This window comes from Dioscorea cayenensis, chromosome 4 (assembly GCF_009730915.1).
Source record: "Dioscorea cayenensis subsp. rotundata cultivar TDr96_F1 chromosome 4, TDr96_F1_v2_PseudoChromosome.rev07_lg8_w22 25.fasta, whole genome shotgun sequence".
Taxonomy (NCBI): Eukaryota; Viridiplantae; Streptophyta; class Magnoliopsida; order Dioscoreales; family Dioscoreaceae; genus Dioscorea; species Dioscorea cayenensis.
The window spans coordinates 20,113,205-20,134,690 of NC_052474.1; the positions used below are offsets into that span (position 1 = coordinate 20,113,205).

The following is a 21,486-nucleotide window of genomic DNA, read 5'->3' on the forward strand; positions in this document are numbered from 1 at the left end:
AGATGGAGGAAAAGAGAGACTGATCAGTTTAGGGTTGCAGAACAACCTGGAGTTAAGGTTAGGGATATCAATGAACAATAATAATGGATTCCAAGAGATGGATAGGAGTAGTATTAGAAGAAGAAGCCAAGAAGGGCTTGTGTTGCAGAGGGCCGTGGTCATGGAAGTTGGCACTGGAATTGGAGTAGGAGGAGGAGATCGAGGGTCATGGCTCTAGAACACCTGCAGCTTGTAACTGTACATCCATGGAGCAGCTGCAAAGGCAAGGAGGCCTCTTGAGCAGCTCATCATAAGGCTTCTATTCAACTACTTCTTCTCTCAGTGCTTTTACCATTAATTAATCCTCTTTATAACCCTTCTTGTTTGTTAGGGTTAGCTATTGTGAATGCAGACTCTTTCTTTCATAATCATGCATACAAACTCTCTCTCTCTCTCTCTCTCTCTCTGTGTGTGTGTGTGGTAAAGCCTTGATATATACCTCATGCATGCTTATGATAGAAATACAACCTTTTTCTTTGATAACCTTTATAGTTTTGTGATTGATATTAAGTACCTTAAATCCCTCTGTGTGTGTGTGGAGAGAGAGAGAGAGAGAGAGAAGAAGAGGGCAAACACATATCTTAAACAAAGTTAGGAGATCTGTAAAACCATTCCCTCTTCTGTACTTCCTTTTTTTTTTTTTTTTTTTTTTTTTTTTAAATAAAGAACTTAGAGAGATAAAACCTATAAACTTATAAATGCCAATAAAAGTATACATGCTTACTTTCATTTTTTTAAAAAAAAGTGGCGTTAAATATATATTACTAAGGTATAAGATAAAATACACTTTTGGTTGATAAATACCTTCCATAGATTCTTTCAATTCTCTCTTCTAATGTGGAAGGGTTGGATATTATGATCATATAACTCTGAGTTGTGCTCTAAGGGAAGATTAATTTATATATAGTAGTAGTGACCTTTTTGTATTTTGTAATTTTTTTTTTAATATCCTTATTTAAAGTTATTTTAATAATTTTATACTTCCCAGTCCTTCTCCCTTTTCATCACAGCGACATTTTTTTTTTTTTTTTTCGGTCGGGCTTGGCCAACTAGTCACCAAAGCCATCAAACGAGATGCCTTGGTAAAACTAGTATGATTGAAGGAAAGCATAAAACAAGAACAACTTTTTCAGTGCTATCATGATTGCGAAGGTACTCTGGGTGTTTCCTAGAATCTAATAATAAGTTGAAATGATCATGATGATGATACCTATAAATATATACACACGTCCTAAGTAAGACGGAATGATTATGATGTGACGATGATGCCTTATACATGTATACGTATTTATACAGGTTGCCTACCATAGTGTTTTTTGTTGTTTAATAGAGTTTAAAGATGGTTATGATAGTGAGATCTTACTGTTGGCTATTCTAATTGAAAACAGATTCTTGTTTTATGAATAATGTTTTATATGATCTTTGCTTGGTTATTGAATATTGTTCTTAGAAAGTGGTAAAAATAATTGGTTATAAAATGGCAAAGGAAATAAGTTCAAGAAAAAAAAAACCAAAGAATAGGAAAACCTGTATCTGAGGTTATGAAACTCATGGGTTTTAATTATATGCGCTGTATTTTTTGGGTATTTGTTTTTACTTTGCAATTTTATTTATTTATTCTTTGAATATACACCTTTTTCACATCAATTCTATTTCTATAATTTTGTAATTTAAATTAAAAATGTAATTCAGTAGAATATACTTCATGCATGTGTTTCTAAACAAATGCCAAAGTTACAATTTATGTTATTATTGGAGGCATCAGTTTATAGAAATATAGTTATTTAGTGGAGATATATCAGATATTTTCTTGGTTATTTATTTCTCTGTTTACATAATTTCAATTCTAGGCCAATTTTAATTCATCCAAAAATCTTTCTACTTAGTTCGAAAATAGCACCAAACCTGAAATTTAAGTTACCGGTTCATAGTTTCGTATTACAATGATCTCTAAATGTGGGCCGTACCTATTATGATATTTATTGTACAAGATATGGTTACATTTGATTAGTACTAATTATCAAAGTTACATTTTTTTTCTTTGTATAGCGATCACTGAAAGCCATCAAAATGTGCTGTGAACGCATATTAATGTAAGCTAAACCATATCTTGAGCATATTTCCACATATCTTAACATATCTTCTCTAAGATAAATCAAATCTACAATGACTAACTTTCTATCTGGTCTTCACTAGATGTTGTGAAGTTATGAGTGTGTTCTATTACATTAGATTCATGCAAATCTATAAACATTCTCTCTATAATATATATATATATATATAAATACCCATTATATTCACCACCCTTTTTCATTTACCGCAAAAGACTTCTTCTTATCTTCATGTACGTATATAACTCATCTTCACTCTCTCTCTTTCCTCTCTTTGTTTTATATATATATATATTATTAAGTTTTGATTAATGATTGATTGGTAAATTTTTGTGTTGATTTTACACTCTACTAGAGTTACAGTGGCTCATAGTGCACAAAGCACAACCAGTGGTTGGGTGGCCACCGGTGAGGACATATGCCAGAAAGAAACTTGGCAGGATCTGGCTGCAAAACAAGAGATGGAGAGTGAGAAGGAGGCCAGCCTTAGTGATTAATGGAGATGGAAGAGGTGGCAACATAACCAGCATCAACCGTGTTCAATCCAAAACCCTCGATGTTTGCCGTCAAGGTCAACATATGTGAAGGCTATGCTGTTGGGAGAAAGATTGATTTGAAGGCTCATGACAGTTATGATTCCCTCTCCAAATCCCTTCAAAAGATGTTCCAAAACTTCTTATCAGGTTAAAATCAATCTTATATACTTCATTATTAATCTTAATTCATCTCTCTCTTTACTCTTACTGTTAGTTAATTAATTATCTCAGTTAATTAACTTAGTTAATTATATATCTTGTTGATATATAGTGAATATTCAAGGCATAATAACCAAAGAGAATGAGAGAGTTGATGCAGTGAAGAATAACTACATACTTCTTTATGAGGACAATGAAGGAGACCGCATGCTTGTTGGTGATGTTCCCTGGGAGTATGTTTATCTTCATCCTTTTTTTTTTTCTTAATTTCATATATATATATTTGATAAAAGTGGATAAACCACTGATTTATTCAATAAGGTAATTTCATATATAACATTATATCAAACTTTATATATATATATATATATAAGTTATTGTATTAAAATTAATTAATGTCATATGATCTCATGCAGAATGTTCATCACTTCAGTTAAAAGGCTCCATATTGCTCTTGATCCAAGAGCTATGAATGATGGTAAAAACACTGCACAAACTCAACAACTTCATCTATATATATATATGATTTTAATTTTAATGTTGTGTTTTTTTGTGATGAAATATTTAGGGGAAGGAATGGCAGAAGAACAAGAGAGAAACTGAAGCAAATGATGATGACTGTTTGTGCTGATAATTAAGAAAAATTAAGACAGTGTTGTTTTAATCTTGGTGTTTTCAAGATGTAGTGTGTTAGTCTTCAATCTTGTTCTTCTAATGGTTGGTTTATATAGTCGTATTTCATAAACATTTGAATAAAACTTGTGAAATTTTCTATTATGAATTTGATCTTCTTTTTTTTAATTTTTGCTACAATAATATGTAATTACTAATATGCCACTGTAGAATTATATTTATTTATATATCATTTAACTATTAATTTGCTTCTATAACGTTTTGATAACTACCAGCACAATCTTCAGATGACAATGTCATCGTTTCATAAAAAATCAAGTGTTTGAGACTCTCTTTTATGTTGAAATTTAGAAGAAATTTAAGACTGAAGAGTAGAAGATAGAGTAATGAAACCAAGGAGAGGTTTTCAAAAGAAAGGCAACATGTTATTCACGTTAGCAAAGTAGTTATGGCACATCATCAATTCTGTTAATCAGTTATTCAGTTTGTTACAATATGAAAAGAAGGAATCTAATGTAAATATAAAAGGGGAACATCTCCTGTTGTGTTGATCAATTCAATGAAAAAGCTCTTATTTTTCCACAAACTTGTTCTTTCTCCAAGAAATACTTGAATTTCTTTCAGATTTAAGTTGTAAATCAACATGGTATCAGAGCTTTTCAGTTGATTTCTCAGTGTTTTTCCCGTTCTTTATCAAGGTTCTTTGGAGTGGATCTTCTTGTTGTGAAACAATGGTTAATGTTGTTGCTGCTTTTGGAGGAGGAATTTCTTATTCCAGTTCCTCCATTAATGATCCATCATCACCTCTCTACCTGAATCCTTCTGACAATCCGGGTAATTTCTTGTTTCTCAAGTTTTTGATGGATTTGGCTTTATATTTTGGAAGAGAGCTATGATCATAGCTCTTTTGGCCAAAAACAAGATAGGTTTGTGGATGGTTCTTATAGCAAACTAGATCCTAGTTTTCCTGATTTTCATCATTGGATTAGATGCAACAATATGGTGATTTCATGGATTCTGAATTCTTTAACCAAGGAGACTTCGGAGAGTGTACTTTTCTCTAGTATAGCTCAAGATATATGGAATGAACTTGAGGAGAGATTTGGCCTTTCAAATGGAGCTCAAGTGTATGAAGTTCAGAAGGAGTTATCTCAATCTTGCCAAGGTGCATGTTCTATTACAACCTATATATTATACCAAGATCAAGAAATGTGGGACAAATTTCAATCTTTGAGAACATTACCATATTGTTCTTGTGGTTCTGTACAAATTTTGCAGAAATTTGAGGAAGAACAAAGACTATTTCAATTTCTCATGGGTCTTAAGCAATTCACAACGATTCGTGGAAATATTCTTATGATGAAACCACTCCCTTCAGTGGCACAAGCCTATTCTCTTCTTATTCAAGAAGAAAAGCAAAAATAGATTTGTTCTACCTCACAGTTTTTGGCAGATTCAGCATCTATGAACATTCGAAGCACTTATAATACACTTAAGAGTGAATTTCAAAGGGGAAGATGAGATGGGAGAAAGAATACTTTGTTCTGTAACTATTGCAAGAAGTCAGGCCATGTGAAAGACAAATGTTTTAAATTGCATGGTTATCCTGTGATTTCTAAAATTCCCAAAGATAGAAGATTTGCTGCTAATGCTCAGGGAAACAGTTTGAATACAGACATATACTAGTGATGTTGTTGACACAACCCATATTCCAGAACTCACCAAAGCACAGTACAGCAAATTGATGGATTTTCGAATGGGAGTTCTGCAGTAGAAAATGCAACAAAACTTACTGGTTCTGCTAATTTTGCAGGTACAATCCTCAAAAACTCATATGGTTCATGCCTTTCTAGTAATAATAGTATGCAAATGTCTTCTTCATTGTTTTCTTCTCATGATTTATGGATATTGGATTCTGGTGCTAGTGATCATATTTGCCATGATCCTGGCTTGCTACAAAATTTAACTCCCATTCCTATACCTTTTTACATAACTCTTCCTACTGGAAACACTGTGAAAGTATCACATACTGACAGAGTATCTATAGCTTCAAATTTCTATTTGACTGGAGTTCTTTTTGTTCCAAATTTTTGTCAAAACTTACTTTCAATCAGAAAACTTGTCAAACAAAAGTACTGTAAAATAATCTTTACAACTGATCTATGTTTAATGCAGGACCTTTCAGTGAAGATGCCACTGGTTCTTGGTAGACTTCACAAAGGGATATATTTGTTTCATGGCCAAGATTTTAAGAATGTGCTTAGTTTTCCTTTAAAATCTGAAATTGATTTGATTTTTGTATCACCAAATGGTGACTTTGTTAGTAAAACTTGTGTTTCTATTTCAAAACCTTCTACTTCAATAATGACCTGGCATTGTAGATTGGGTCATTTGCCTTTATACAAGTTACAACAATTGCTACAAGTACATTGCAGTGACAAATTATCTGTTGATTACTGTTCTAACTGTCATCAAGCCAGGCAACACAAGAAACCTTTTCCACATAGTTATATTCATACTAGCTCAACTTTTGAACTTATTCATATAGATTTGTGGGGTGCTTATCATACTCCAACACATAAAGGCCATAAATACTTCTTAACTATAGTTGATGACTATAGTAGAGCAACATGGACACATTTAATAGTACAAAAAGTAATGCACTATTAATCCTAAAAGCTTTTGTTCAAATGGTGGAAACTCAATTTGAAACCAAAGTTAAAAACATAAGATCAGACAATGGTTTTGATTTAGGTTTAAGTCAAGAAGCTAAGAAGTTTTTCATTGAAAAAGGAATATTACATCGAACAACCTGTGTTTACACTCCACAACAAAATGGTGTTGTAGAGAAAAAACACAAACATTTGTTAGAGACTTCCTATGCACTCTTATTTCAGTCTCAATTACCTTTAAAATATTGGAGAGAATGTGTCTTAACAGCAACATACTTAATAAATAGATTTCCTTCAAAATTATTGAAAAATAAAACACCTTATGAGATTTTGTTTAAAAGAAAACCAGATTATTCTAGTCTAAGAAATTTTGGTTGCCTGTGCTATATTACACCAACAGACAAACACATAGATAAATTACAACCAAGAGCTATTGCTTGTGCTTTCTTGGGTTATATTTTTGGCAAAAAAGGGCTATATTGCACTTGATTTGAAAACCTCACAGATTCATGTTTCTAGGAATATAGTATTCTATGAAACATTTTATCCTTTTCACAAATACATACAACCCAATTCTTCTATGTTGCCAAATGTTGTTTTTGATTCCACAATAGAAATTTCTCACAATTTATCATCTCAACCACCAATCTCTGAAAATGTTTTAGTAGAAAATAATTCAGTTTTGAATCCAAATCTAAGTCAACAAGAGCACATTCTCAACCTGCATACTTACAGGATTATGTTTGTAATAATACTATTTCAAGAGTATCTGATTTTCCTTCACATTCAGTTTGTGCTCACACTCTAACAAACTTTGCTCTTTTCCCAAATCATGTTTGCTTTAATTCCCTCACTACTGAAAATCAACAATTTCTAACTAAAATTACTGAATTGCATGAACCATCATCTTATAAGGAAGCTGCACGTGCGTCAGAATGGCAAGAAGCTATGCAAAAGGAGATCTCAGCTTTTAACAACTAATAAAACATGGGAGTTGGTAGAATTACCCCCAGGCAAGAAACCTATCAGTTTTAAATGGATTTATAAAATCAAAAGTAAAGCAGATGGAACCATTGAAAGATACAAGACAAGATTAGTTGTAAGAGATTTCACACAAAAGGAAGGAATAGAATTTCAATGAGACATTTTCACCAGTGGTGAAAATTACAACCATAAGGTGCTTGATTGTAGTTGCAGTAAAAAGGAATTGGCCAATGTTTCAATTAGATTTTAATAATGCATTTTTGCATGGAGATTTACATGAAGACATTTATATGAAGATACCACAAGGCTTTAATGTGGATAATTCTAAATTGGTTTGCAAGCTTAATTAAAAAGTCTTTGCATGGACTTAAACAAGCCTCAAGACAATGGTACTCAAAATTTTCTGAAGCTTTGAAATCTAGAGGCTATGAAAATTCAAAGAATGATTATTTTTTGTTTTCAAGGAAATCAGGAGATTCAGAAGTGTTTCTAGCTATTTATGTAGATGATATTTTGTTTACAAGAACTGATGTTGATGAAATATAATCCTTGAAGAATTTCTTGGATGCTTAGTTTAAGATTAAAGATTTGGGCAATCTGCATTTTTTCCTGGGCATTGAGATTGTTAAAGAGAAGGCAGGTGTTATTCTTACAGAGAAAATTTGCACTGGATTTAATTGCAGAATATGAATCTGATTCATATGGTTCAGTTCTCAACCCATTGCCAGCAGGAATAAAATTAAGTCTGACTGATGGAATTCCTGTTGCAGACCCACTTGCTTATAAAAGATTGGTTGGCAAATTGAACTATCTAACACATACAAGACCTGATATTTCTTTTGCGGTATAATATCTAAGTCAGTTTATGCCTTCACCAAGGCAACCACACTGGGAGGTTGCAATGCATACATTAAGACATATAAAATCTAGTCCTTCACAGGGGATACATATGAATACAGAATCAGTCTTCAAGCTTACTGCATTTCTGTGATTCAGATTGGGCCTCATGTCTAAATAGTAGGCAATCTGTCAATGGATTCTTCATTATATTGGGAGGGAGTCCATTGTCATAGAAGTCTAAGAAACAACAAGTTGTAGCATTATTTTCTGCTGAAGCAAAGTATAGATCAATGAGAAGGACATGTGCAAAACTTTCATGGTTAACAAGATTGCTTGAAGAATTAACAATTACTGATATCACACCAGTTCCTCTCAAATGTGATAATCAAGCTGTGATTTATATTGCAAAGAATCCAGTGTTCCATGAACGCACAAAACATATAGAACTGGATTGTCATTACGTCAGAGAACAGTTGCAAGCTGGCTTAATCTCTATAAATTATGTTCCTTCTGAAAAGCAAATTGCAGACATTTTTACAAAGAGTTTATCAGGTCCTCAACATTAAGGTCAATTGTGCAAGTTAGGGGTTGTTCAATCTTTTTCACACCCTCCAACTTGAGGGGGGGAGATGGGGTGTTGAAATATAGAAGAAATTTGAGGCTGAAGCGTAGAAGATAGAGTACTGAAATAGAGGAAAAGTTTTTAAAATAAAGGCAACATGCTTATCCACGTCAGCAAAGTAGTTATGCCACATCATCAGTTTTGTTAATCAGTTGTTCAATTTGTTACAGTACGAAAAGAAGGAATCTAATGTAAATATAAACGGAGAACATCTCCCACTGTGTTGATCAATTCAATGAAAAAGCTCTTATTTTTCCTCAAACTTGTTCTTTCTCCAAAAAAGACTTGAATTTCTTTTAAATTTAAGCTGTAAATCAACATTCCATGACATAATTGAGAATTTAATATATATGTAAATGTTGCGGTCACCTCTCCACATTATCATATATATATATATATATATATATATATATATATATATATATAAAGAGTCAATTAAAAAACTTGCAAAAAAAAGAAAAAAAAGGAGCAAATAATAATGTGGATAAATATACCATTTTAAGTAATAAAAAAGTTTTATACATATATAAAAGTAAATATAACTTTTATATCATAAAAATATATAGTAATGACATGATTTTACCATTCCTTAAAAAAAAAAAAATTTACAAAGTATACAAGACTTTTTTTTTTCTTTAATTGATGAATTTTTTAAATATTTGATGAGTTTAAATGAAAATATGGAAGAAAGATATATATTTATATATATGTGGAGAGAAAACACTATTTTTGTTTAAATTAATAACATAATGATCAAACCCTGATCCGATAACGAATCGGATTTCAAACGGGTACAATCCGACCCGTTAAGAGTTCACAAGGGGATTCTTTATAGAACTCGGGTCGGATTCTCTTACTAAAATCTTTTGTTAAAATACCCGAAAAGTCCTTCGCCAACGTGCGGTACGCTCCTTCGCCTCCGGTGTCTCACCGCTCGTCGCCGGCGATATTTAAAAGAACTCGCGCGCCAAATTGCTCGTTAAGATACGTTCGGTAAGCTCACCTCCTTCGTCTCCGGCAGTGATTCTATCCCGTTTCGTTTTCTTCTTCTAGAATTAGGGTTAGGGTTAGAGTTTGTTGCAATCTTTTGAAGTTCTTCGTCGCTTTCTCGTGGATTTTATATGAATTGGTGGAAATTGTTGTGTTTTCCTCAAATTTCACGAATGGTTGGTCGAATTGGGCCTTTAATTGATGGAATTTGCTGACGATTTGAGTGTTGGTCGAGGTCGAGGTTTGATTTGTTTTTCTAGGTCTTGTGAAACTGAGAAAAGTATGAAAAGATTGAATCTTGTAGAGCTTGGCGATGTTACTTAGACGGTGGCAAAGGGAGATTAGGTTTGAGTGCTAATCATTGGAACCATGAGAAGTTTTGTTGCTTTTGATTCAGTATTTGTGTAGGTTTTCTGCCTTTCTGAATGATGTTTTGTTGATGAGATCATTGGTATTTGGCTTGATTCTGTTGTTTTCGAGTGCTGATTGTTGGGACCTCAGAAAGTTTGTTACTTTTGGTTGTTGTAGTTATGGAGCTCTCTCTCTCTCTCTCTCTCTCTTTTGTGGTTGAAGGGTTTAATTTGATCCTGGATAGGTAATTGTCGGGAAATTTTTAATCTTTTGTTGTTTTAGGTTTTTCTTGCTCTTTGAATGATTTGGTTTGTTTATGAGTGGCCAATTGAACTCTAGCTTGATATTTTTGCTTGTGGATGGACTGTGAATGATACCTTCATTAGAAATTTATTTTTGTGATGTTGTTTTAGTTGAGTTGGGTGCTTATTTAGTAGATGTTTGTAGTTGCATGCGAGAGGATATATCCAGGACTCAGAATCATTAATTTTGTTACCTTATTCATGGTTGTCTTTAATATTGATATTGCTCTTGAGTAAGCATTCTTTATTGATTTGTTTAGTGATTACCTTTTTTTTTGTACTATATCATTGTTTTGTGGTAGTTTTAGGGTATGTTTATGGTTGCATGTGAGTAGATGTATCCGGGACTGGAATTATCAAGTTTTTAACCTTGTTGATGGTTTTCGTTAAGATTGCTCTCATTTAAACTATTGGTATTGATAGGCTAAGTGATAAGTTTTGGATGAGCAAATTGCCATTTGAGTTTTTGTTGTTTATGAAGTGTTGAAATCTGAAGATCTAAAAGGATATTCAACGGTAGAATACCGTCATTCTGCTGAATTTGGTTGTCCAAACAATATTATCCATTAGTATACAATGAAGCGTAAGCGAGGATCTAAGGCAGGTCATAAGAAAGGGAAAAAGAAAACCAAAGCTGCAGTGGACGCACTTGCCTCAGCTCCAGTTTCTGTAAATACTGAAGAAGTTGTCTGCTCAGATGAAGCCAATGGCAGTCCACATAATAGTGAAATGGATATTGATCAGGCATCCCTTGGATCTGAAAAACCAGGGCATATGTCCAATATAAATGGTGATCCACCTGCCAACACAGCAACCGGCAAATTAAGTCATGGGCGTGTGAAGTTGAAGCTCAAGTCCTCAAAAGCATTAGAACCTCATCAGAGTTACTCTGATGCACAAACACCAAGTGATACTGATAAGAGCAATGCACAAGTAGGTTTGGATAAGCTAGATGCAAGCATACATAAAGATGAGGATAATCTACATTCTGATGGGCAGACGTCTGAAATGCAGAAAACCGCTGTGGTTAAGTACACAAAGAAAAAGGGAAGTATCAAGATCAAATCTTCTCAGGCTCTAGGCATATCAAGTGGAACTGTGCATGAGAAACAAGTCAATAAGATAAGTATTCCGAAGATTCCAGGAGAGCAGGTTTTGGTCCATGCAGATGACGGAAAGTCCAGAGATGCATCACTGCCCAGAAATTTGCGTCAAAGGGGTACAAAGGAGCTATATATGGATTCCCGTTATAATGAGAAAGAGTTGACTGCTTCTTTGATGGTAAGTTCTATCTTGCATGTATCATCATCTTTTATCCATCATTCCGTGGTTACAGTAGAAATTGGCACATTTTTCTTGTGTTTCAGGTGATTAAGAAAGTCATGAAAATGGAAGCAGCTGTACCCTTCAATGCTCCAGTGGATCCTGTGGCTCTTGGAATTCCTGTAGGTGTGATAGCCTGTTGCTAATATCCATTCAATGACCTTGAATGATGCTATTTATATGTAAAACTTGGTTGGGAATCTCTCCTGTATTCATTAACAAGTGTGAAAATTGTCTTCCAGGATTATTTTGATATTATAGACACTCCTATGGATTTTGGCACGATATCGCAGAATCTAGAAAATAGTCGCAAGTATAGGAATTCAGAAGATGTATACAAAGATGTGCAGTATATTTGGGATAATTGTTGCAAGTACAACAATAAGGGTGATTACATTGTGGACCTTATGAAACGGGTGAAGAAGAACTTTATGAAGTATTGGACAGACGCTGGGTTGTACACTGACATACCAAGCAGCAGTATGTATTTCTTTTTCTTTAACTCTAATGCTTTTGATCTTTCCCTTTGCTCATAGTATTGCATTGATGCAGAACGGTTATTTCTGAATCCTCTATTTAATCTGCTTTCTTGGCAACTTGTGTAGAAGACAAAGTTCTCTCTACTTCATTCTTTGTTTTGCTTTATTTTGATTGGGTCATGTTCTGACAATGAGGGTTATCCTTTAGGTCCTGCTGAAACCAACCCTAGTGAAAGTGCAGGACGACCTGGACAGGCTAAGTTACACACAAAGGGCAAGCATAAACGCCGCCGTCTCGGGTATGCTAGTTAATCCTGCACGTTTCTGCTAGTTTCTAAAATCTACAGTAAATCAGATTGATATTTAAAAGGTTATTCACTTGTAATGCTTTTATCTTTTATCCGCCATCCTTCATATTTTGATGAATAATTAACATTCTTAGAGAAATATTTCTTTAGTGTCTAAACTCATGATTTGTGATGATGTTTGTGCAAAAATGCTTGTTGTGGTTATATTTATCACCTGACCTGTAGTCGTATTTATCATTCGTAATGTTATTCTCAAGTTCTGTATCCTTCCATTAAATGGTGCATTATTACTGGAATATGTTTTTTGTTTTGATGATTTTAATTAGTTAATTTGCAAAATTTTTGAGGCAGTTTACAAGGAATGGTTGATGTGATGTTTTCATGTATTTTCACTATCTTGCCTGCTTAGTATGTTAACTGAAGTATTCCTTTCTGCTGCAGAACTGATCACCACAAAAGTGACTGCCTTTGTGCTGTATGTGTTGTCAGGCGCCGCAGGAAAGAACGGCAAGAGGACTTAGCTGTGGTGGATAATCAAACAGCAACAAGTGATGTTAGTCTTTCCCGAGACTATAAAGCAGAGGTGGGATCCAATTCTTCCTATTTGTGGCCATCTTAGGAAATTTATTTACTATGAACTTGATGCTAGATCTGCTCTTTTAATAGGACTACTAGTATTTAGAAGCTAGATTGGCGCAAGGAAAACTTGAACCATTATATATAATAGATACAATGTAGTAATCCAGGAAAACCTAACTCGGCAATAATTAACTTTTCTGAATTTCATGCAAGAGACATTTGGTGAAGTATTTATTTTAATACAACAACTTATGTTAATTCTGCATGCAGGATTTGTTGCATGTAGGGTCTGCCTTTGTTCTGTATACTTGAGAACCTCCTTAGAGGAGCAAAATGGCATTCAACATTCATATCTATGATTAGGTTTTTGATGTATCTTAATATGTCTTCAACATCAGTGCATGTGATTGCTTATAACTATTTATATATTGACGCTTTTGTTCATCACCATATTCTCTATTCTCCAAATCTTCTGATTCTGAAATTCTAGTTTATCACGAAGCATTTGCAGGAAAAGTCTCCAATAGATAACCTTTATAGTGAGAATGCATCATCAAGTGTGGATCACTCCATGGAAACTGAAGCAAATGTGGATACTGAAGAAGCAGAGAATGAGAAGATCAACTACTTAGAGCGGCCAGAACCGCAGCAGCAAGGTGCAGTTGACAATGAGCTGGAACTGCAACAAAATGCGAGTGGTAGCAGTGAGATGTCGGAGCAGACGCCACTTGAAAATGTTATTCAGGACTCCGACCGACAATCTCAAGAGCCTGAACCTGAGTTTAGGCAACTGGATGACCTGAAAGATGGAGTTCTTCATCAACAAGAAGCCGGGAGACTGCAACCAGTAAGCTTTTGTTTTTGACATTGATGTTCATAGAAGGAAATGTGCATCCGTCGGTTTTATAATTTACATTTTCTGCTTCAGGAATCAGCTGGGAGAAATTATCAAATCAAATTGAGAGAGGAGGATTTGGAGGAGAATCATTCAGCTCTGCAGTTATGCAGAAACCTTTTCTCAACTGACCATAAATCTGTCTGGAACAGCCCCCGTTCCTTGTTTCATCACCGTGCGCCTGTGCAAGACAGCCTCATTCATGCCGCAATCTCGACATTTCTTAAACACTAAAAGAGCATAGCTCATGCTCCGTCCATGCTTTGTCGTCGGAAATCTCTTGCTGTCGAAAATCTCATGCGGTTCTTTTATAAGTTGTAATTGAACTATTTAATGATCTCTTCCTGTAAAAATTGCAATGCTTTTAACCTTGAATCTGTGAATGACTCTATATATACATTCTGACTGGGAGTTGGATTGTGTTAGGGAAGAACTTAATAATTGTACACCAGTGAGGTGAGCTGCTGATAAGATCATAAAACTATTATGAAAATCATGTTTGCTAATATATTTTTATTAAATTGTTTTATATATTTATATAATTTTATAGCGAATTTAATTTGTAAAAATTTATACAAAATAGTTTATGTTTTATACAAATTTAATTAATATTTTATAAAAAAATATATAAATAAACATAATTTTACAGAAAAAAAAAACGGTATACACATGAATCATCTCTTCTCTCTCTCTATTTGTGTGTGTTTCTCCCCTTGTTGGCAATGGAGGAAGCTGTGGCTGTGGATGATGGTAAGGTGACAATGGAGGAAGCTGTGACTGTGGATGATGGTAGGGATAGAACAGGTAAGTGTAGTTCCTTGAAAGATGATCAATTTTTGTACTAGTTTCCATAAAGCAAATCATGCATGAGTTTGTTGAATAGCTGAAAATTTTCCAATGTATTCTTTCCTTATAAATGTTATAGATTGTGATTAATAAATATATAGTCAGACTGCAGACTAATGCTGCCAATGGTTTTAGTTTTGATTCTATTGAATAATTATATCATAAACCCTACAAAAATCCCCCTTTTGGTGCTTGGAACAATGTACATTTGTGCATTGTGATGTTACTGGTTTTAGTTTTGATTCTATAATTCTATTGAATGTTGATATCATAAACCCTGCAAAATCCCCTCTTGTAGTGCTTACAAAAATGTGCATTTGTGCATGATTTATATGGGCAAGATGATACATGGAACTCTCAAGTTTGTGATGAATGATTTAGATGTGCTAGGGTTGTTAATGGTTTTAATTTGATTCTATTGAATGATATCATAAACTCTTCAAAACCCCCTTTTTCATTGTTTAGACTAATACATTTGTGTATATGGAACTTATTGGAATTGATTTTAGGGACTCTGTGGAGTGCAACAGCTCATGCACTTACAACGATGGTCGGAACAGGGGTGTTGGCATTGCCATGGGTTGTTTCTCAATTAGGTTGGATTTTAGGCTCTATTGCTATAATTTTGTTCGCTTCTGTTACCTATTACATTGTTGTTCTTCTCTGTGATTGTTATCGATCCCCTAATCCGATTACTGGGAGCCAAAACTACACATACATGGATGCTATCCAAACATGCCTTGGTAATGTCACTTGAAATTTATATTTATTTGTTGTTTAACCGATGTTGAATCTACTTTTAAAGTACTAATATACATGCATTTGTATCTTATTAGGCGAGATAGATGTATTATTTTGTGGCATTGCACAGTATGCTGTGCTATGGGGTACAATGGTGGGATATTCCATTACTTTGGCTATGTGTGTCCTGTGAGTTGAAATCTTTAGTACTTACTTGTGTTTATAAAAAATTCCTCATAAGTATTTCTGATAATTTTCCTTTTTTCTGCATGTATTTTATTTGCTTAAGAGCTATCAGGATATCACATTGTGTCCATAGATGGGGTCGTAATGCATCGTGCAATGTTTCGGCAGTTAAATATGTTATGATCTATACTATCATACAAGTGTTTTTTGTCACAGTTCTCCAATTTGGAGAAGGTTTCATCCATCTCATTCATTTCAGCAGCAATGTCACTTGTATACTCCTCAATTGCATTTTATTTATGTGTGGCTGATTTCTTTATTCACCCAAAGCCAAGAGGAACTTTATTTGGAGTCAAACTTGGGACGAGAAATTTTTCTAGATTAACTAAGGTCTGGGCTTCATTCCAAGCTCTCGGAAATGTAGCTTTTGATTTCACTTATTCCATGTTGCTTATAGAAATTGAGGTATGTCAATATACACGAAAAAATAACTTCTTTTACTTATTAAATATCATTTGCTCAAGTCATTAAACATGCTTGTAATTCTAAGGATACTTTGAGATCTCCACCACCAGAGAGTAAGACGATGAAGATAGCTAGCAAGTACAGCATCCAATTGATGGCATTGTTCTATGTGAATGATACCCTAGGGAATGATACCCCTGGAAACATCCATACAGGGTTATATGAGCCTTCGTGGCTTGTAGATATTGCGAATCTCTCGGTCCTCATACATCTAATTTGCGGATATCAGGTGTGTTTCAATTTTACTAGTTCATACACTTCTTGAATATATTTTTAATGCAAGTCATTCTCCAAGTTGACCAAAAGCTGGAAAGCTGTTCACTATTTAGATTGAAAGCTTATCACCAAGCTAATTTGATCATTCTATTTGTAGCATATGAATTGAGAATGGAGGAGAAATCAATATATTATTAGTAAACCAAAATACTACACAAGACATCCACATTCACAATAGCAGATTCTGGTTATATACTAAGATACCAAATATTTTCAACATTCATGCTAATTCTCTATCGGCAATGTCACCCTGCTTGTTCCAGGTATTTGCACAACCCCTCTTCGCACGGCACAAGAAATGTCTAACTGCAAGATGGCCGAATTCAAGCTTCTCGAACAATGTCTACACTGTAAAACTTCCCTTTACTGCATCAAAATCATTGTAGTTCACCCTTTGCAAGCTTCTTCAATGCAATTCTAGGCTTGTTTGGTGCACTGAGCTTCTGACCGCTAACCGTGCACTACCTATTGACTATGTACATCACTCAAGCAAAGGTGAAGAAGGGACACCTTAAGTGGATAATTCTCCAAGCCATGAGTTTGATCTGTCTTTTTCTTTCACTTGCCAGTGCTATAGGTTCAATTGCAGATATCATTGGACATTTTAAGAATGCTAAATTTTTCAAGATTGAACTCTAATATATCTGTCTATATATATATATATATATATATGTTTTTCTGGGTAACTTCAAATATTCAGTTCTTTGCTCTGAAAACTTGTTAATTTCACTAATTTCGATCTGATAGGCTGATACAGTTTCTCCCATTAATTGCTATAAAATAGTTATTTAGACATGTGATACAGATTACATTTCTAGCCGTTCTTGGTGGGATGCTTAGCTTTAACAGCATTGCAAGGATTGGCATCTATCAGCATGTTGAGAACCTCTCTCATGGTTGGACGCGCTGACGGCAACTTCTTCGTGCAGAGTATCGCAATCTTCAAGACTTTGATCATGTCATCCTCAGCAGAAGCAGAAATCTTGGGGTCTAAAACTTGGAAGAACTTCATTCCATCAAGGTGAGTTGATACCCAGTAAACAATGTCTTTCCCTTCGCCGAAAATTGGATCTGTTGGGCTACGTCCTGTCAGTAATTCCAGCAGCACAACTCCAAAGCTATAGATATCACTCTTCTCTGTCAGCTTAACCGAATATGCGAGCTCTGCATTGAATCAAAGATCAGAACCAGTGATTCTTAATTGAAAGGAGTAACCAAATCAAAAACAAAATTGATGCATACCTGGAGCAATGTAACCATGAGTACCAGCAAAGGTAGACAATTCAGACTCTTCGGCAATCTTTGCAATCCCGAAATCAGAAATCTTTGCTTCGTAATCTTCATCTAACAGTATGTTTGTGGATTTGATGTCTCTATGAACAATTGCAGGTGAGCAATCATGGTGCAGATACATCAAGCCTTTGGCAGCCCCAACTGCTATCTTATACCGTTTGTTCCAGTCTAACTCCGGCTTCCCGCCTTTGAATTCGTGGCGAAGAGCTTGATAAAGATTACCATTTGGCATGTATTCAAACACAAGGAAGCTCACTGGACCTTTAGTCATACAAGCATAAAGTTTCAGTATGTTTCTGTGCTTGATCTTGCCCAAGATAACTATTTCCGGCATTATAACTTTTGCGCCTTTGCCTTTCCACAATTGTTTTACTGCAACTGTTCCTCTGTTCTTATTCAGTTCCAATCTGTAAACTTTACCAGCACCTCCACTTCCAATCAAATTGTCTTCTTCCAAGTTACAAATTTCTTCTGGATCAAGTTCTGTTGGATGGAAAGTTTCCACCTTCCAGTTTGAATCGTCTTCCATTCCGTCTTCTGAATCCTTCTGTCTTCTTGATTCTTCAAGTTTGAAGCTCTTGTAACTCACAAATACCAGTCCAAACAATAGGACTATCATGGCCGACATTATCGACATGTAAACCAATCTCTTTCCTGACATTTTCTTCTTATGTTCATGGTTCATATTGCAGACACCCAACAAAGAATCTCTCTGGTTTCTTAAATCACCATTATCATTGATGCAAAGTCCAGCATTCCCAACAAAGGCTTCATCTCCAGCTATAACCAGAAGTTCCGGCGGAATTCTTCCAGATAATTGGTTTCTTGATAAATCAAGTGCACTGAGTTTCAGTGATTGCAAACCATCTGGAATTGAACCTGAAAGTTTGTTTTGAGACAGATTCAGCGAGTTAAGAGATGTCAGCAAGTCTAACCTTTGTGGAATTGAACCACTGAATGAATTATCGGCAAGATTTAAGTCCACCATTTCACTGCACATACTGATTTCTGAAGGTATAGATCCAGAAAACTCGTTGTCCTCCAAATGCAACGACGTTAGTTGTTTCAATTTGCCGATGGTTGAAGGTATTTGTCCAGAAAATGAATTATTCGAAGCCACCAACTTCTGCAGCAAATCAAGGTTTCCAATCTCTGCTGGAAGCTCACCGGAAAACCTGTTATTCTGCACACTGAGTTGAGTAAGACTCTGTGAAATGCCAATAACTGAAGATATTCCTCCTGTGAAACCATTATCTGATACATCGATGATCACAGCAGAAGGTAATCCCCATAGACCATCAGGAACCTTTCCGGTGAATTGATTCTGATTGATCCTAAACCTCACCAGTGACTTGCAACGTGCATAAGTATCCGGGAACTCACCGTCGAAGTTGTTCCCAAGAGCAAGCAGAAAATTCAACTTGTTGGTCTGGCATAAGTACCTGGGGAAGCTGCCGGAGAAGTTGTTTTCAGATATATCGATACTGGCAAGTGGCGCATAGCGGGCGAAGTTTGCAGGGAACTCACCAGAGAAATTGTTTTCATATAAAGAGAAGCCAATTAGGAACTCCAAGTCACCGAAAACCCGGAGGAAGTTCACCGGACAAATTGTTGCTGAATACTTGAAACACCTTCAATTTCTTCAGTGTGCCAAGTTTTGGAGGGAGTGTTCCACTCAGTTGATTATGGGAGACATCAATTTCAAGCAGGTTGCTGAGTTCTGCTATTTCTGCTGGGAACTCTCCAGTGAGATTATTCTGAAATAGCTCGATCTTTGAAAGGTTTCTTAGATTGGATATGCCTTTCGGAAATTCTCCGACAAGATGGTTCTTTGAAAGATCCAATGTCTCCAGTGATGTGAATTGGGAAATGAAAGCTGGAATCTCTCCTCTGAGATTGCATTGCTTCAAGAACAAACTTGTCAAGTTCTTCAGATTGCCAATGCTCTCCAGACTCCCTCCTTCGTCGAAGTTATTTTCCGCCAAGCCAAGGTTGACAAGGCTAGTGAGCCCACCAATCCATGCAGGAAATTCACCGGTGAATTTGTTGTCAGAAACATCAAGAGTTGTCAAGTTTGTCAAAGAAGAAAGATTAGGCAAGTTCCCACCGAGCTTGTTATACGAAACATTGAGAACCTGCAAACCTGAGCACTTCACAATCTCTGCAGGGAGAGTGCCAGAGATTTGATTCTCTCCAAGCTCAAGAGTTTTCAGGCTCTCAAGTTTAGAAACCGAAGCCGATATGTTGCCCGAAAGAGACCAGTTCGTAAGCGAAACACCGATGACTTGCCCGGAGGTTGTAACATCACAAGTAACACCATGAAACTGGCAGGGGGATTGAGATTCAATCCAGTTATCAAGATAGTTCAGAGGATCAATCAGCTGGCTTTTGAACTCCAGAAGAGCTTTAGTTTCAATTGATTGAGAATTTGAGATTGTGGTCAAGCACAGCAAAACAAGAGCAGCAGCAAACATGAACTTCTTTTGCCATCACAGCAGCAAAAACAAGTTCAATCTTTGGAATTCACTGAAAATGAGAATTACAACTCTGAATCAAACTTGATGTTTGGATTTGCAGCAAATAAACAGAAAAGTGAATGAAGTGAGTACCTGAAAAACAATACCTTGAATTGAAATCAAGCACAAAACTCAGCAGTTTCACTTCAGATATCGTTCTAAGAATTCAGGAAATGGAGAATGATTGAAGAAAAAAAAAAGGAAACTTTGAGAACATCAAACCAAGAGAAGAAACAAAGGATTTGAACATGGATCTAATGATTGAGTGAGTGATTTGTTTATGGGGATTGGAGCAAGTTCACAGAGGGATCCAACAAAGAGACAAAGATGATGCTAAGGTTTTTGTAGCCTCTCTTGGCTTTATTGTTAGGCCTTGGCGCCATATCTAGTTAGGTAAAATTCAGTCTTAGTCCTTGCGGATACTAAAAGTTTTTTTATTTATTGGTGCCTATAATTTTATCACTTCCTTTTTGTTATGATTGGTGTGCAATTCAATATGATATTTTTTGTGGGGACCAAAAAATAAAATAAAATTTCCTGTTCTTTTCCTGGTTTTTTTTCATCCATACACCTGCAAAAAAAAAAAAAATTAATTGATTATATAATTATTATATCTATACATCTAATAAAGAGGCAAGAGATATTTAAATTAGAGGTTAAAAAATAGTGTTATTATAAAATAATTTAATAATTTAATAAAATAACACATGATTAACTACTTAGGTATAAATAATTTCAGATTATTATAAGGGTATGTATGTAAAAAACCCTTGTTGATACATTTGTCTTTCTATGTTTGATTTGATGGCACTTTGTTAGTTAATAATTAAGTATTAATTAAATTTTTAATAAAGAAACAATTTGAGCCATGTCATCAAATATCCATTCATTAACTTTATCCTCTATATTTTATTAGTTTGGTGAGCCTTGAACCCTTCCTTCTCAAACTATTCTTCTAATTTCTAAGTGTTGGAGGGTGTGATATGCAATTATTTTATGCATTCATTTTTTTTTAACTTTAAAAATTTAATTATTTGCAAATAAATTATAATAGAAGAAAAAAAATCCTTTAAAAAAAAAGTTGAAAGATAAGACAAGCACAAGAACAAAGAACAAATCCCTTTGCATCAAACCAACACAATTTGTTGTTATTTTTGGACTTTTATAAAAAAATCCCAAAATTAGTGTTCATGGATATTCATCACTATCAAAACTTGTCACCACCCAATTATCACATTAATTATTTAATTTAGTATTACTAAAAATATTAATACTAATTT

The 21,486-nt window shown here is 34.8% G+C and overlaps 4 protein-coding genes and 1 long non-coding RNA gene across 9 annotated transcripts; 4 read left to right on the forward strand and 1 right to left on the reverse strand.

The window, feature by feature from the left end:
* The first annotated feature begins 2,706 nt into the window (after positions 1-2,706).
* Positions 2,707-3,622, forward strand: LOC120258754 (auxin-responsive protein IAA25-like). Its single transcript, XM_039266190.1, has 4 exons — positions 2,707-2,833; positions 2,958-3,078; positions 3,262-3,323; positions 3,414-3,622. The coding sequence occupies exons 1-4, from the start codon at positions 2,707-2,709 to the stop codon at positions 3,446-3,448; spliced, it is 345 nt and encodes a 114-aa protein (XP_039122124.1). The 3' UTR covers positions 3,449-3,622.
* A 5,832-nt stretch (positions 3,623-9,454) lies between these two features.
* On the forward strand, positions 9,455-14,225 carry LOC120258927 (bromodomain testis-specific protein). Of its 5 annotated transcripts, none has more exons than XM_039266402.1 (8): positions 9,455-9,589; positions 10,721-11,520; positions 11,607-11,684; positions 11,805-12,042; positions 12,250-12,340; positions 12,791-12,932; positions 13,431-13,775; positions 13,857-14,225. In XM_039266402.1, the coding sequence occupies exons 2-8, from the start codon at positions 10,816-10,818 to the stop codon at positions 14,055-14,057; spliced, it is 1,800 nt and encodes a 599-aa protein (XP_039122336.1). In that variant the 5' UTR covers positions 9,455-9,589; positions 10,721-10,815; the 3' UTR covers positions 14,058-14,225. The 5 variants fall into 5 exon arrangements, with proteins under 5 accessions (XP_039122336.1, XP_039122337.1, XP_039122338.1 ...); XM_039266403.1 differs by having other exon boundaries at positions 9,456-9,589; positions 10,663-11,520; XM_039266404.1 differs by lacking the exon at positions 9,455-9,589 and having other exon boundaries at positions 9,598-11,520; positions 13,440-13,775.
* Positions 14,226-14,530: 305 nt separating this feature from the next.
* LOC120258755 (amino acid permease 5-like) lies at positions 14,531-16,178 on the forward strand. Its single transcript, XM_039266191.1, has 5 exons — positions 14,531-14,627; positions 15,179-15,412; positions 15,506-15,599; positions 15,700-15,830; positions 16,147-16,178. The coding sequence occupies exons 1-5, from the start codon at positions 14,546-14,548 to the stop codon at positions 16,176-16,178; spliced, it is 573 nt and encodes a 190-aa protein (XP_039122125.1). The 5' UTR covers positions 14,531-14,545.
* A 5-nt stretch (positions 16,179-16,183) lies between these two features.
* On the forward strand, positions 16,184-17,309 carry LOC120258496. Its single transcript, XR_005536007.1, has 2 exons — positions 16,184-16,350; positions 16,661-17,309. It is a non-coding gene; the product is annotated as an uncharacterized LOC120258496 (long non-coding RNA).
* Positions 17,091-20,578, reverse strand: LOC120258495 (receptor protein-tyrosine kinase CEPR2-like). Its single transcript, XM_039265923.1, is given in 4 exon segments — positions 17,091-17,561; positions 17,640-19,272; positions 19,274-20,216; positions 20,314-20,578. Coding segments are annotated over 3 exon segments (2,874 nt in total). The 5' UTR covers positions 20,165-20,216; positions 20,314-20,578; the 3' UTR covers positions 17,091-17,211.
* Between the last annotated feature and the right edge of the window lie 908 nt (positions 20,579-21,486).